Here is a 15,333-nt window from a genome sequence, read left to right as displayed (position 1 = left end):
GCTTCAATGAATCGGCATGACAGCCAGGTAACCAGCATTTTCAGAAGAAGATGTCAGCAATGGCAGCTTACCGATTTCTTTCAGTACATGTTTCCTTGTGTTTTTGGGACAGCCTATAAAGGTCAAGATCTCTACTGGCAAACTCAAAGTGTCAGTGTCTGTGCAAAGCTCACCCTTAACCACCTTATGATTATCTCTCCAGCACTCAACCACCACTCCTTCCTCTGCTGCCACCAGTAGATCCAGTTGTTTGATATTATATTACCCCCTTTATCATGTGATAGTATTTAGGCCTAATGATTGGCTGCTAGGGACCCAACAATGGAGGAGGTCAGAACCCCCCGAATATTCTGTAACACTGGTTATTTTGTAGTGGCAGCCATGGAAGAAGAACCAATGGGGGGGGGGGGGGGGGGCTTGAAAGGTAAGTATAAGGTGATAAAGTAGTGGGCTTTATGTAGACCACTTTTTTTCTGACAGGGTTTCTTTAAAGGTAGGCAGCCTGCCCTTCATTTTATTATCATGAACACATTTTTTCCTGCATAAATCATTTCCTAATGACTTGTAAATGAATGCATTCGTTCTTGTGTAACGCCTATCTAGGCTCCACTTTATGACATAAGAATGGTGACAACACTCTATAAGCCTAAAATTCTCCTGACATCGAATCTCTGTTCTGAATTGGGTTTGCTCTTTATGCTAGTGGTGAAGGTCCACATGGAATCCAGGCTTGCCATTGCAAGCCTAGTTTCCATGTAGAGCAGGTGTGAATCAACTCAGTATAAAGACAGAACTTCAGCTCATGGTTATAAAACTTAAACTAAACAGATTGACCACAATGTACTCTATAAGCCATAGCAATTAGTGTACACTACATGGCTACCAAATTAACGTTCACACTCTATCACACAGATCTATTTGGTTAAAACTAACTGCCAGGAAGCCTCTCAAATTGTGTGTGTGTGTGTTGGGGGTGGAGAATCAGTCCCCAAAATGTCTACAGATATATGTTACACTATCATGGCAGCTAGTGATTGCAGTATAGTTAAAAATGTGTTCTGAATTTTTTCTACATAAAGTTACTGTACTAGGAGATGTAGCTCCAGGGTAGTGCAGCAACCAATAATAGATGGAGCTGTAAAATACAATTTGTCGTTGGTTGCTCTGGGTTTCTGACTTTTGCATAAGACAATTTGTTTTAGGGCCCCTAAACCTGTGTTAGGGCCTGTTCACACCACATATTTTCTTTGTATTGATGCAAGTGCATTTACATACATTGAAATTTGTTTTTTTAAATGCATTGCAATGCATTTTTTACAAGTGCTTTTTGTCGTATTTTTTTTTTTTTTCACTTTCATTTTTATCAAGAGTCATGTTGCATTGCATAAAAATGCAGCCTGCAGCACTTTTTTTTCAGCACATTGAAATGCAACACAGTGGTGTGAAATAGTCTCATTGGAAAACATCGCTTTTTATTGTTATTCACTGGGAATGCGCTGGAAAATGCATTTCAATACATCTGGTGTGAACTGGCTCTTATAATGAGAATGTTATATGAAAAGCTGATAACTAAAGTGAAGAGTATTTTTAACTCATTGGTTGTGTTTATTATAGGACAATTTTTCACTAAGCCAAGGGAACTTTTCACTTTGAAATCCTAATGATGTTCAGAAGAAATAATTTAAAAAAACAGGAATTTTCATTGCATGCGATTGGATGATTGAAGTGAAGATCGCTAAAATAAATAGAAAAGGTACTCCTTTAGTAAATCAATCCTGTTATCTGCCTTGTTTAGGTTTTCCTGTGCTGTTAAAAGTAACCCTTCTCTAACAGAAACACGAAGGCTGCCAATGCTGAGCACTTTCTAAAAATGCTAATTTCCTGACTGTCTGACTGTCCATTTTAATCATTTCAAAAGTGAGAGGATATCTTTCCAATGCAAAGGTTATCCCTTCTTAGACAGTTGTCTAACAGGTACCCTGATGGGAAGATTTTTCCTCTATTACTGTTGGTTTTATTCCCACTATTCTTTACTGTGACACAGGAGATTAGAACAATTAGATTGAGCGAATCTTCCAAACAGGGACACTGACAGCAATAAGAACCTGACAGCAATTTAAATACATCTATATATATATATATATATATATATATATATATATATTTATATTTATAGATGTATTTAAATTGCTGTCAGGTTCTTATTGCTGTCAGTGTCCCTGTTTGGAAGATTCGCTCAATCTAATTGTTCTAATCTCCTGTGTCACAGTAAAGAATAGTGGGAATAAAACCAACAGTAATAGAGGAAAAATCTTCCCATCAGGGTACCTGTTAGACAACTGTCTAAGAAGGGATAACCTTTGCATTGGAAAGATATCCTCTCACTTCCTGTTGAGTCTACAGCACAGGAAGTGAAAGGAAATCTCTCTAATGTGGTAAATAAAAACTGTCAGTAGCTTTAATCTTCCCCTACTACACTACTTTGGCTTTGGATATACTTTGAACTTTAATTCTTCAAGTTCTTAGGGTTAATTGTTACCCATTCTATACTGGCTGTACTTCACACAGCCAATAAGACTTTATCAAGTCGTGTCTGAACAGTGACTGTTAAAATGTACAAATTAGATATTTGACCTAATAAACATATCTAAAAATTATTGTAATGACACAATTCTGCTTGTTGCCATTAAACTATGTTGGGCCTAATTAATGAAATAGTGCTTTAGGCAGGTATTTCTGAATTAGCATGAAACACAATAAATGATGTGTACCTTTGTAGTGTGTGTGCACTACATATTTTAAATGCGATTTACAGTACAACTGCATGATTACATCTCTTATTCAATTTAGTACTAATTTGAGCAAACTGATGCCCTTTGATTGGGAAAAACTATTATTTCCAATATGATGTGCTGAAACTTGTAGTTCTATGACAACTAGAAGGGCTATAGGTTACTCTAACGTGATCTAAAGCAATGAGGCCCCTACACAGGATGAATATTAGAAATACTAAGATGTTCATTCAGCTGTTTGCAAGGGGCAAAAATGACACCTATGGCCAATGAAATAAAGAGGTAACTTGAAAATTGGGCCATGTAATATTTGTTAAGGAATGCTGGCCTTATGGCAACCCTGCCTGTTATACCATCCTAAAGTTCTGATTGGCTTCCAGACATATATTTTTTTGATATGGCCAACTGGCCATCATGACTTAAGAATGTAGGCACATAACCTTAGGCTTCCAAAACCATACCCCTGTACTGGAACCACTTTTTTACCTCTATACACAGAACTTTTCTTGCTTTACTGGTTCTACCCAAGTTTGGATTATTGTGACAGTGTCTAAATAAATGTATATCAGATTACTGTACTTCTTTGAATTATGGTCAAAAAATGTTTGCCCAGTAACTTTACGGAGCTGCCTCTGGTGCCTACAGGCACAGGTCTAATGAGTCTAAAGTTAAATTCAGTCCTGGATATAGGAATGCACACGTGCCTGTATTTGGTAAGATAATGTTCAAATCTTGTGATTTAAGAACACCTTGAAGGGAACTTGTGAGGGTCAAAACACGGGATGAGCCGCTGCCAAATTATTACTAAAGATGCAAGCTTGAAGGTTGTCATCCTGATCTTGCTCAGAGAAAGCATCCACGTGCTATGCACATGTACATATATCTGTCATATGATATTAGCTGTAACAGGCTCCCAATTTTGTAATATACTATTCAATTCAATGGAATAACTTACTGTCCAATGATCCGAGGTAAGGAGTATTAAAAAAAAATGTTAAACTTCCCATGACATCATTGTAAGCTTGAAGTGAACAGAGTGCAAGTTTTTCTTGGCTGGTGAATGTATACCAGAGCAGTTTGTGTAGGAGGAAACTCTGAAAGACTTTTTACTTTTAATACAGACCTTTTCCCAGCTGTACTGTAGGTTCTAGAATGACTTATATTAAGAATACTGTCTGCTTTTTCATGCATAATATTTAATGCATGTGTACACTAGAAATGCAGCCAGCTACACTGGTCAAAAGACTTTGACTTAGAGATACAAAGAACTGAAGGATATATTTAGGGTTTCTGTTACCCATTTTTTAATACCTGAAAATGAACGTTGAAAATGAATTTGCAGTACTGTACAGAAATGCGTATTTGTAGTTAATAATGAAAGCCAACTATCCTAATAATGTAGGACTCTAGGTGCATGACTTTGATCTACATTAGAGTTTTCACATTGGTGATAATGATGAGGCCTCTGTCTCTCTGTCTGCAGTTGGACAATCATCTGCTTGTACAGTGTCCAGCCAGAGGAGAAAAAAAAACTTTCTGGGCAGAGAAGATATTTTGTGTCAGAGGAATGCAAACAAACTGCCTGATTACAAAGAGTGACTGTTACAAGCTACTTTCTAACAGCAGGGTCTTTCAGCACTGTCAGTCAGGTTGGTTTAGCCATGTAGAGCAAATGTCCCAGGCTGATATGACCATGAGATGTGAACTTTGTGGCTTTGTGGGAAAGGCTGGGTGTCAGAGCTGAGCCTACTTACTCCGCCAAAGCCAGGGACTCCGGGAGGTCCAGGTGGGCCATGGGTTCCTGGATTTCCAGGTGTACCGGGTTCGCCATCTCTTCCGCGGGGTCCTTGAGCACCCTTAGTGGCAGATTAAATGGACACATTATTCTCAGGTCATAAAAAATATGCAGTTTGAAATTTCCAATATACATAATGGACACTTTGTGTTACAGTTATGTTAGATGGATGTATTATTTACAGACAAGGAATAATGATTTGCAGCTTTTGAAAGACTATTAAAACAAATGTATGTATGATGCTAATTTAAAGTATCTCTTATTAACCCATCACAAATTATTTTTATCTTTCTAAAGCATGTAACTTACACATTTATAAAGTAATCCTTAATAATACCTTGCCCTACCCTACAGAAATAACACTATTCCTCCCTCTTAAGATAAGATGAATATACTCCATTGGTTATGGAGCAAGACAGACACATGACTTCTAAGCCATCAATGATGGCTAACCATATGGGATGGATATAAAGTCAATCATTTTAAGGAAGGGCATAAGACTTTTTCATTCATAAAGACTTGTTACTTTTGATTGGCACAAGACTGGTGCACACTTTAAATTCACTAAGAGTGTCATAATTACAAATGTGATAAGACTCAACTAACCAATAAAAATAGCTGCATTACATATGTATTGGGCCTAATTTCTACCTATTTGCTGGGCTTCTGCACATCTAAACTCTTGGTAAAATAACACACTTCTTTTCATTTGGTCATTGGTATCTATTTAGTTTGGTCCTACACATCTATTTTCTTACTTTTTCGCCCTTTTCTCCACGTTCACCTCTTGGTCCTTGTTCACCAGCAGGACCCTGATAAGCAACGATAAAATATATTAATATAATGACTATTAAATGAGAGCTAGGAAAGGAATACTTATAATTCTGTATCTGGAGTTTTAGGAATGATTTTTTTATACCTGTGGTCCTTGAGGTCCTCTTGGTGCATTAAGCTGTACAAAAAGAGATACATTTATTAAAGGAAATTTTCCTGGTATGTTTTCTTCAGAAATAAAACCAGCATGACATGTGATACTGTTATAGAGAAAAGTACTTACATCCTTAATATCGCCAGGTTCACCTTTTTGTCCCTATAAAATCAACCAGGAAAAATGTTGATTAAATGAAAATAGACCACAATATCAGTTGGGTTGGTATATTTCTATAGGGTAACCAAAAGTATCCCTATGTTTCCTAATATGAATGAGTATATCTAACAAAGACATATCTCAGTAGAAAATAATGAATTCTTGTTGGGGATTACCACATGTTTCTAGTTCAGCATTTGCATGACAACTATAGTACTAATATTACATTATATGATAACTTGCCAAATAATTTCTTAAAATGTTGAGTCACTGGATAATTTTCAACTGCTATACTGTCAAGAGGGCTCTCTATAATGTTTATTACTATACAACTCATCACTATCAATGTATAAAGTAAAAAATAATTTACCTTTTGTAGACCTTGCCCTGTTCATTGGAAGAAAGGTAAAAAAAAAAAAAAAATCAGTACAAAGTAATTTATATTGAGGCAAGACAAAACACAGTACACTACAATTAAACAAAGAGGTCAGGACATAGACAAAAGTCAGATACAATGAAGGCCTTCTTCACTTGAAGAAGGTAAGTGTTATATCACATGACACAGGACTTCCGCTACTAAACCAGTGTTCCAGCACACGCCTCCATCTCAAGTGGATGTGCTACATGCCTATACATTTTGGCTTGCAGAGCTCTGAGGCACAGGTCAGTACAAGATTATAAAGAGAAATGAAAAGAGCTTTTGTTTTTGGTACAATATAAAAGTGGGTTAGTTGCACTTTTTCACATGAACAGTTATCTAAAGTTAGGAAGGAAATTATTAGTTACAAAGAAATACGAACAACGGTTATTATGATCACAGATGTTAATTAAACCTGCACATAGCACTGCTAGTTATACATCTTACATGAGCACAAGGATACAGCTCATTAATCACAAGAACCTGTAATCACAGGTACTACTGTTTACAATCACAGTGCTAGCTGTGCAGGTAAGCTATTAAAAAGGGATCCCCATTGATTATATGTCTTCTGCCTTTGAAACAAAATGACAAGAATAGGTTAAAGCGCCTTTCATATTTATAGCTACACGTGTTTTTTTGCTCTGTGTGCTTCCAGACTGGCTGCCAAAATAAACCGCAAAAGTACAGACCTGTGGTTTCAACAGAAGGCAAAAAAAGGACACGGTATTCTAGAGTACTGTTCCTACTCTAGTAAAATCTTTAATTAAACAGTAAGAAAACTTTGATTTTCTTGTACAGAGTTGTGTATATATAAATGTATTTGTATGTATAGATTTTACCCTCTCCATTTGTGGTGAGGTTATAAATAGGTTAGTGAATCTTGGAACTTTGGCAGAAGGCTAAGCACAAGGGGCCCTTTTTAATTGCAGATGGTACCCATGGATGCCCAGTCTGTTAGAGAAAGGTATTTCATCCATAGGTATGAACATGTAATTTATTTATGGAAGACAAATAAATAAATTACGATCACTGGTGGTGGACGGCTCAGTTGGGCAGATGGGGCAGCACTCTCCAAAGGGGATCTCAGCATTGGAGCAGTCTTTAGTTTCCTCGCAGATTATCTCATCGCATAGAATAGTCCCAGTGTCACATACACAGATTTGGCAGGGTTCAGGTTTCCAGACATCTTTGTCACTATATCTCTGCCCATCCTGCACGCAGTTCCCTGCATCCACTATGCCAAGGTGTAAAGGGAAGGGGATTATAAGTGTAGAAAGAGGCAGCAGAAGGGAGAGCAGAGGCAGAAATAAAATAAAAGGGAAAAATATAATACAATAGTCAAATAAAACTGTCATATATTGCAGCAATTATACGTGTGTATATATACACAAGTTCATATGTATATATACATATATGACATATTTAGGGAATGGCATTGACATATTAATTGTCTAAAAATTATTTGCATACCTATGCAGAATTCTTCATAAATTAGTCTTAAAATGCTAAAAATATTTTATTAGTTGCAATAGCAGCAGCAGGTGAATTAAAAATAAGTTTAATGCTGTAATTTACCAGAGAGGGGCAGTGTTGTATCAGACAGAGGAATATGACCTGAGTTCAGATTATAAAGGGGCTGCTTGGGGTAAGAGGGAGGAGAATGCCCTAGCGCAATATTTGTTGGCCTGAATTATAGGAAGTTGTAATATAATATTACAGCATGAACTATGGAGATCCTTAATAACAGCAAGTTTCTTTAAGGTCATCCAGAGAAGTGTCCCAAGTATCCATGAGGCCTTTTTTTTCACATTTGCTTATAAATAAATAAAAATCCAATTAAAACTGCAAATAAGGTAATAATGAAATACCATGTGTTCATTAAATACAGATATGCAATGGCTGTAAGAAGAAGGTGTACTAAAACAAGGCACAATATGATGCATACTTACATAAGTAAGGTTCATATTAAGGAAAACATAATAAAACAATAATATACGTTGCAAAATGACAGAGGTTATGATGGGAGCATTGTTCTCCATGAATTGCTCTTGATTATATTCAGTGTAGCTCCCTTTAGGTCCCATGCCTAGGCTTGGGTAGCCCAGAGGACCCTTAATGAATGGGCCTTTCTGTAAAATACACAGAGGTTTCAATTCACATTTCACTGTCAGGGGCCAGTTTAAATAAATATGGGCAGCATTTCAGCTCCATCTGGAACCCATTGCTGCCAATCCCTGTAGTGCAAATAAACCATCACAATAGTCAATTGGAGTCTTCAAATAAGTCCACACATCCCAGCTTTAAACCATATTTACATGTCTTAAAGGCTAACCCACTTCAAACATGCCTAAGATGCTCAAGATTCTGGGTTGGCTCCTATCAAATCAGACCTGATCAATATAGCTACTGACATAAAGGATTTGTTTTCCAATTTACAGGTTCATTTCCCAGAATCCTACATACCATCCCAATTGGGCCTTTGCTCACCTGAACACTAAACTAATGCTATTCTTCCCCGGAAGGCCCCTTTCCCTTTGCAATTCCTGGACATCAATTACACATTTTAAGAATGTAGACAGTTTACATCAATAGAATTAGACTTCTATATAACAAAAATGTCTCTCTCTATATATGTTTATACAGATCTTCCTGGAGGAGCCAGTTCACAATCCTTGTAGCTGGCTTCTGCAGGATTTTATACACTTATTTCTTTTTTTTGCAGATGTCAGTTTCTTAAAAAAAAAAGAAAAAAAAAGAAGACCTTTCTTTATGGAAGAAGAAAGTGCTTCCAGCGAAAAGTGGCAAATACTCAAGACAACATGCCTTTTCCATACTCTCTCTGCAATGGTTTTACAATCTGTAGTATGCAAAGACTTAAAAGGCTCGTAAAAGAATTTTTTTCTTACCATTGGGGATCTGCCCAAGCAAGTTAAAGCATTTCTGCTAAGAAATAAAGCTTCCAGCATTGATCTAGAAGGATTGCCCAGACTATTTCCGTAGCCAGGTGTTTTCTCATATATTCCACTAATTTTTGCCAGTTTAACAAATATTTGAGTAATTTTTATATAGAGATAAATAAATAGCATATATAAGTATTATACATATATTTTATATAAGTATTAATAGCTATTACAAATTTTTGTCTTTAACTTATCTTCATTAAACAGTTCACCTGGTCATGTATTAATTAAATATTTGATTGAATGAAATATATTCATGCCATTTGATTAATTTAGTAACAGGTTGCAAAACAAATGCTGCAGTATCCCCTAACAACCAATAAGCATTCACCTTTCATTAGCCTGCTCACTGGCTGCTGACAGCTGATTGGTTGCTATGGGTAACTGCAAACCCCTGCACCTTTAGAACTCAATTATCAGACTATCCCAAAATTCTGCATTGCTTCCCATCACTACACAATGGCTTAGGAAGTGTGAAGCTATTTTAGACTTCATTTGGGATCGAATGTGTGTCCCAGGAATGCTTTTCAACATTCACAGGGACTCCTAGAGAAGTTTTTGTTGCGTTCCTTCAAACTGTAAAGGGATCAGTTTCTGAAAGAATGCAACTCCTGCACACACATACACTAACTACCCCTAACCTGTGATCAGCATCAACTTGAATGCCTATGTTGGCTCTGTGCTGTGGCGTATCGCTGTAGGCTTTTACTATCAATCAAAGCTGAAATTTGCAGGTCTCAGTGGAAACATTGGAATTTCAGCTGCCAAGTGTCATTAAATGTCTTTTTTATAACTCTGCAGCTCCTTCACAGTGGAGGGCTGATACTAGTCTAACTGGAAAACAATTTAAGGATTTCAAGAATAGGTTAAAAAAAAAAAAATATATATATATATATATATATATATATATATATATATATATATATATATATATATATATATATATATATATATATATACTGTTTGAGTATAATACTGTTTTTTGAGTATATATATATTACTGTTTGAGGAGCAGGTAAGTCACCATTCACTTTGCTTGAACTATAAAAAATCCTAAGATAGAGACACTTCAGTGGGGTGTCAGAGTTCCTATTTTAGACCCCTTTGGAGGGAGCTATCAAAATTGGAAGAGACAGAATATAGACTGGCTGTGCATAGCAAACAATCAGCTTTTAGCTTCTGCTTGTTCAGTTAAACTTTTAAAATGAATGATAGAAGTGGGTTGGTTGCTACTGCACATTCTATTCTGGCTGCTCCCGTTTTGATGAACCCCCCTCGTAGTGTTTTGCTAGCTTGAGCTATTAGCTTAGGGTGCAGTGATGCAGCAGCAGCAGCTCAGAGTCCAGACAAAGCAGCAGCAGCACGATCTGCGCTGCAGTTGCCAAGCAATGTCAGCGCTGCAGGATGCTGTCAGCACGGAGGATGCCATAACCTTGCATTGCTGCACTTTCACCCTAATGACAATCAATTACCGGCTACATCGGGAATAGCAATGAATTAACATCCAAAGCCCCGCTAGCATTAACCCCTTCCCTCATGGAAAGTAACTACCGCTAAAACCACAGCTAAGTCACAATTCCTATATCAAAATGCAGATCAAAGTAACAGACAACCAAAATTTAAAAAAATTAAAAAAGTTTCCATAGTTAAAATGAAGTTTTGGAACTTACGGACATCTTCTTCGTCTTGGCATCTTACAAGCGCTAATAATATGACTTGGGTGGCTGCGAACAGCACTAGTGTCCTTGAATCCACAAATCTGAACATGTCTAAATGTTAGACATGCAGAATCTTTGTGGGAAGAAAGTGAAGAAGAGGAGGGGTGGAGAGGAGGTTGGCTGTCCCCAAAAAAAAGTTATCTTGTCTTCATGCAGCCGATTTCTTGGGAAAAGAGGGAGAATCCAGTACCAGGCCCCAGCAGAACTTAGGTACTAACTGCTCTGGGCCAAGGTACTGAAGTTATAGTCGTGAGTGCCTTGAAGTCAACGTATATGCCCACATCTTAGTCCTCCCCTGCCCCCAGCAGTGCTGAAATCTGAGCCCCCTCCACTCCTCTCTGCCCTCTCCCCATCCCACCAGACCCCTCCTTCTGCTGAAAGGTCCCTTTCCTAAAGCCTGCCACTCTCTGTCCCCTTGCACCCTCCCCTCTCCTGCCTCCCCATCACCTACACTCTTTCATTCCTCTGTCAAGGAAAAAAAAAAAAAAAGTACCACCATTTAGAGAGAAGCAAGGCAGAGAATTAAAAAAAAAAAGTTACATTTGCTAAAGCAGATCTCCTATCCTGAGTTTGCTGAAAAGTTGTCTGGAGAGGTTGTGCTGCAGGAGAAAAGTTTTCTGGTCTAGGGAGGTCTCCTAGGTTCATACGGCTCTAGAGAGTGGCTGGCTGCCTTATGGATGGCTGCTGCTATGGGACACCCTGGTCAGGCTCAGGGCTCTGAATGTGTGTCTGCCTATGGAATTTCCTTCAGCTTTCCCTGTGTACATTCTTCCTGTCTCATCTACATTTATCTATTCATCCATTTAACAATCAGTGAGTACCTATGCTGGCAAATCTGCTACCTGGATTAACAAGATGCTAGCTTTAAATATGCAAATGATCACCTTTATCTATCTATCTATCTATCTATCTATCTATCTATCTATCTATCTATCTATCTATCTATCTATCTATCTATTCTCTCTCTCTCTCTCTCTCTCTCTCTCTCTCTCTCTCTCTCTCTCTCTCTCTCTCTCTCTCTATCTCTATCTATCTCTCTATCTATTTATCATAGTATGCATCTGTCATCTATAAACTTTTTTTTTTCTTTTATGTGTAGGTATGTACTTTATTTCAGCATCATTTAACATGCATTTTTATACATACATAGAGTGCGGAAAATGCCTGCAGTGTGATCACAAGAATGTCATGAATGAGCTTTCTATCTATTGCAGGCTAAAGCTGGGAATTGGTTTTCAAGCTGATGCTGGGACTGGCCAGGTGGTCCTGCTGAATGGGATCTATGTTTGTATGTTTTTCCCTTTTGGGCTCTAAGTGCTGTAAGGGAGGGTGAGAAATGGCATTTTATGTTCCAGTTGGATGTTCCATGAGACAACACTTTTTATTTACTTGGCAGCTTACTATTCTGATTTAATACTTTCAACAATATTGAAGTCATCTAACAGTCCTTTTAAAGGACTTATTTAGTCTGCAGATCTAACATGTGATCGCTGGATGGAAGGGTCGATATTATTATAATATCATGCAGAACCTGGGAAAACAGTTCACCAACGTGTATTAATATTTACCTAAAACAAATTTTTTTTTTTTTAATTATTTCTATTTGACTTCATTTCAGGGACTATTGTTATTTGCCGTTAAAAGTAACAGCATTGTGTTTAAGCCTTTCCACCCACAGATTCTGCCTTTCTTTTATTCATTTTTTTTCTCCTGAAAATATCATTTTACATTAGCTGACACCTACAAATATGGAGTTGTAGGTGAGTGATAATTAGCATATTCGGTATCCTTAAAGGGACATATAGAGCCGGTGGCGATTCATTTCCTTTCCGCGTTTGATTGGATAAAACTGGTCTCATGGGTGTGACTGGAGAGAACCAATTATACTGAGAGCTGTTTAGCCAATCGCTGTCATCTTAATTTAGAGGATAATTGTGCTGCCAAGTCTTCTCATGGGTTCTAGCCAAATTGCTCACCCACGCATTTTATTACATCTGCTAACCTCTTTTGACAGCACCCACAGCTTTGCATGGTTCATTGGATCGTTTGAGCCATATTTACTTTGGGGATTTGAAGATGTGAAAGAAGGGGTAGTTTGGCTGGATCTGGTTTTAATATAATGTGGGTGCTCTGTTATTTGCAGAGGTATTATAGTTCTACAGGATCAGTCACTTACAAGGGATGATATTGTGTCTGTCTTGGTCCTAAAGGTTCAGTCCTCTCATAGCTGATATTAAAGTTTTGGATAGATGTTGGTGTGTTGACTCACCCAACCATGGGTGCTCAGCCTGTGGCCCCCCCAACTATTTCGGAGCTACAAGTCCCATGAGGCATTGCAAGGCTGGCCGGTTACAAACATGACTCCCAAAGGCAGAGGCATGATGAAACTTGTGGTTCCACAACAGCTGGAGGGCCACAGGTTGAAAACACTAAACCTTATGGAACTTCAGAGGGGAGATTGCAGCACACGAATACCCAGGTCAATCCACCTGTTACATTCATTACAAGCAACTTTGTGTTATGGGGACAAAGACCCAGGGTCCTGTTACTGTGGGGGAGATTTACTAAAACTGGAGAGTGCAACATCTGGTGCAGCTCTGCATATGAACCAATCAGCTTCCAGGTTTTATTGCCAAAGCTTAACAAGCTGAAGTTTGAAGCTGATTGGCTACCATGCACAGCTGTACCAGATTCTGAGTGCTCCAGCTTTAGTAAATTTCCCCCTGCATTCCAAGGAAATTTTAGTCAATGGGTGTCCTAAAGGAATCTTTCAAGATAAAAAATATAGGAGCTGACATTTCTGACTTTTTGAATGGGAAAACTTCAGGGCTCTCATTGAGATGGAACGTGCATGGACATACTGGGGTTGATTTACTAAAGACATATAGGGGTTGATTTACTAAAGGCAACCCCTATAAAGACATATAGGGGGTTGATTTACTAAAGGCAAATAGACTGTGCAGTTGCTCCAGAGCTTATTAAATGAGGTAAGGCTTCACTTTGCAAAGAATACCCAATCACATTCAAGGAAAATATAAAAAAAAAGACAGCATTTTTGCTTGCACATGATTGGATGATGGAAGTCAGCAGAGCTTCTGCTCATTTACTAAGCTCTGAAGCAAATACTCCTGCAGTGTGCAACTTCCTATTCGCCTTTAGTAAATCAACCCCAATGACTGTGGACTCTGCAAGAGCAGTGGCTCCAGAGCTTAGTAAATGAGGTAAAGCTTCACTTTGCAAAGAATAACCAATCACGTGCATGGAAAATTTAAAAAAAAAACAGCATTTTTGCTTGCACATGATTGGATGATGGAAGTCAGCAGAGCTTCTGCTCATTTACTTAGCTCTGAAGCAACTGCACTTGCAAAGTACAACTGCACTTTGCAAAGTGCACAGTCTATTTCCCTAAAGTAAATCAACCCCATTATGTATGTGGACACCTTTTTCTTATGTTTGATCTGGACCAGTGATGGACTAAGCAGTAAAGCAAGGTGGAGAGGACAGCCTAGCAATAGCAACTCCTATGATTCTATCCAAGAAAATTCCCTTTGAGTTCATCAGCTTCCACCTGTAACTGAAAAATGAGCTTGGGGTAGAATGACCTTTTAATACATGTCATCACAAAGAGATTCCTGTTTTGTGCACTGCAGTAAGGAGCCATCTCAGAAGCAGCACATCAAATGAATAGTGTCATCAGTGGTTCACCAGTACTAGAAAAAAAAAAAGTTACAACATAGATGTAATAGGGGATTATGGAAACTGCAGATTTCTAGAGCCTCACAACAAGCAAAAAGAAAAACCTGGATCAAACAGCCGCTAGGTCTCATAACCGGAATACCATGAGAGCTTGGAATCTATGTAGGTACCCGGCATGAGGAGTGCCCCATTGGTTACTTATGCAGCATGATGTCATACGATACTTCCCTCTAGCTGCAACCTAGTCCTTGCTTCCTGGAATGTGACTCCAACAATGCAGCGCTGTGCTCATTTGACTCCAGAGTGGAAGAACCACAGCTATGTTTGCACAATCATTACACTAAAGGGCAATACAGTTTTTTAAAGGCCTGAAAAAATCCTAATTTTCTTTACAACATAAAAAGTAATTACTGATTAATAATTAGAGGAGAGATAGCTACTAATAGCCAGACTCCAGCTAAGCAGCCAAATACACATTAGAAATACATATATGATACTCTCTAGTGCAGGGGTAGGCAACCTGGGGCCCTCCAGCTGATGCAGAACTACAAGTCCCATCATGCTTCTGGGAGTAATTGTAACTGCCAGCCTTGCAATGCCTCATGGTAAATGTAATTCCACAACAGCTGGAAGGCCCCAGGTTGCCTACCCCTGCTCTAGTGTGTACCAAATGAATCGTAATACTGTGCAGTCAGTTTTATAAATCCATCTCCCGGCCAAACAATGTAGCAGCTGCACAGTGCTGCACATACCCAAGCCTGTTGATTGGACATTGAGGAAACAGCAACACACTGAGGTCCTCCCTCTGCTAAGGCTGGCCATACATGTTCAATTTTCATGTACAATTTTCCTTTAGATTTACTA

At 38.2% G+C, this 15,333-nt stretch overlaps 1 protein-coding gene and 1 long non-coding RNA gene across 3 annotated transcripts; one reads left to right on the top strand and one right to left on the bottom strand.

Annotated features, from left to right (window-relative positions):
- The first annotated feature begins 1,618 nt into the window (after positions 1 to 1,618).
- On the top strand, positions 1,619 to 9,308 carry LOC141121423 (uncharacterized). Its single transcript, XR_012240510.1, has 2 exons — positions 1,619 to 1,753; positions 8,818 to 9,308. It is a non-coding gene; the product is annotated as an uncharacterized lncRNA (long non-coding RNA).
- Positions 4,433 to 11,097, bottom strand: LOC141121422 (uncharacterized). 2 transcript variants are annotated; one of them, XM_073611109.1, is made up of 7 exons: positions 10,726 to 11,097; positions 7,120 to 7,329; positions 6,045 to 6,061; positions 5,645 to 5,677; positions 5,507 to 5,539; positions 5,346 to 5,399; positions 4,433 to 4,648 (listed from the first exon to the last, which is right to left on the bottom strand). In XM_073611109.1, exons 1-7 carry the CDS (start codon positions 10,820 to 10,822, stop codon positions 4,448 to 4,450), a joined length of 645 nt encoding a protein of 214 aa, XP_073467210.1. In that variant the 5' UTR covers positions 10,823 to 11,097; the 3' UTR covers positions 4,433 to 4,447. The 2 variants fall into 2 exon arrangements, with proteins under 2 accessions (XP_073467210.1, XP_073467211.1); XM_073611110.1 differs by lacking the exon at positions 7,120 to 7,329 and having other exon boundaries at positions 10,726 to 11,090.
- Between the last annotated feature and the right edge of the window lie 4,236 nt (positions 11,098 to 15,333).

Source organism: Aquarana catesbeiana, unplaced genomic scaffold (genome assembly GCF_042186555.1).
Source record: "Aquarana catesbeiana isolate 2022-GZ unplaced genomic scaffold, ASM4218655v1 unanchor179, whole genome shotgun sequence".
Taxonomy (NCBI): domain Eukaryota; kingdom Metazoa; phylum Chordata; class Amphibia; order Anura; family Ranidae; genus Aquarana; species Aquarana catesbeiana.
Note: the sequence above shows the minus strand (reverse complement) of the source record. Positions and strands in the feature narration are given on the sequence as shown.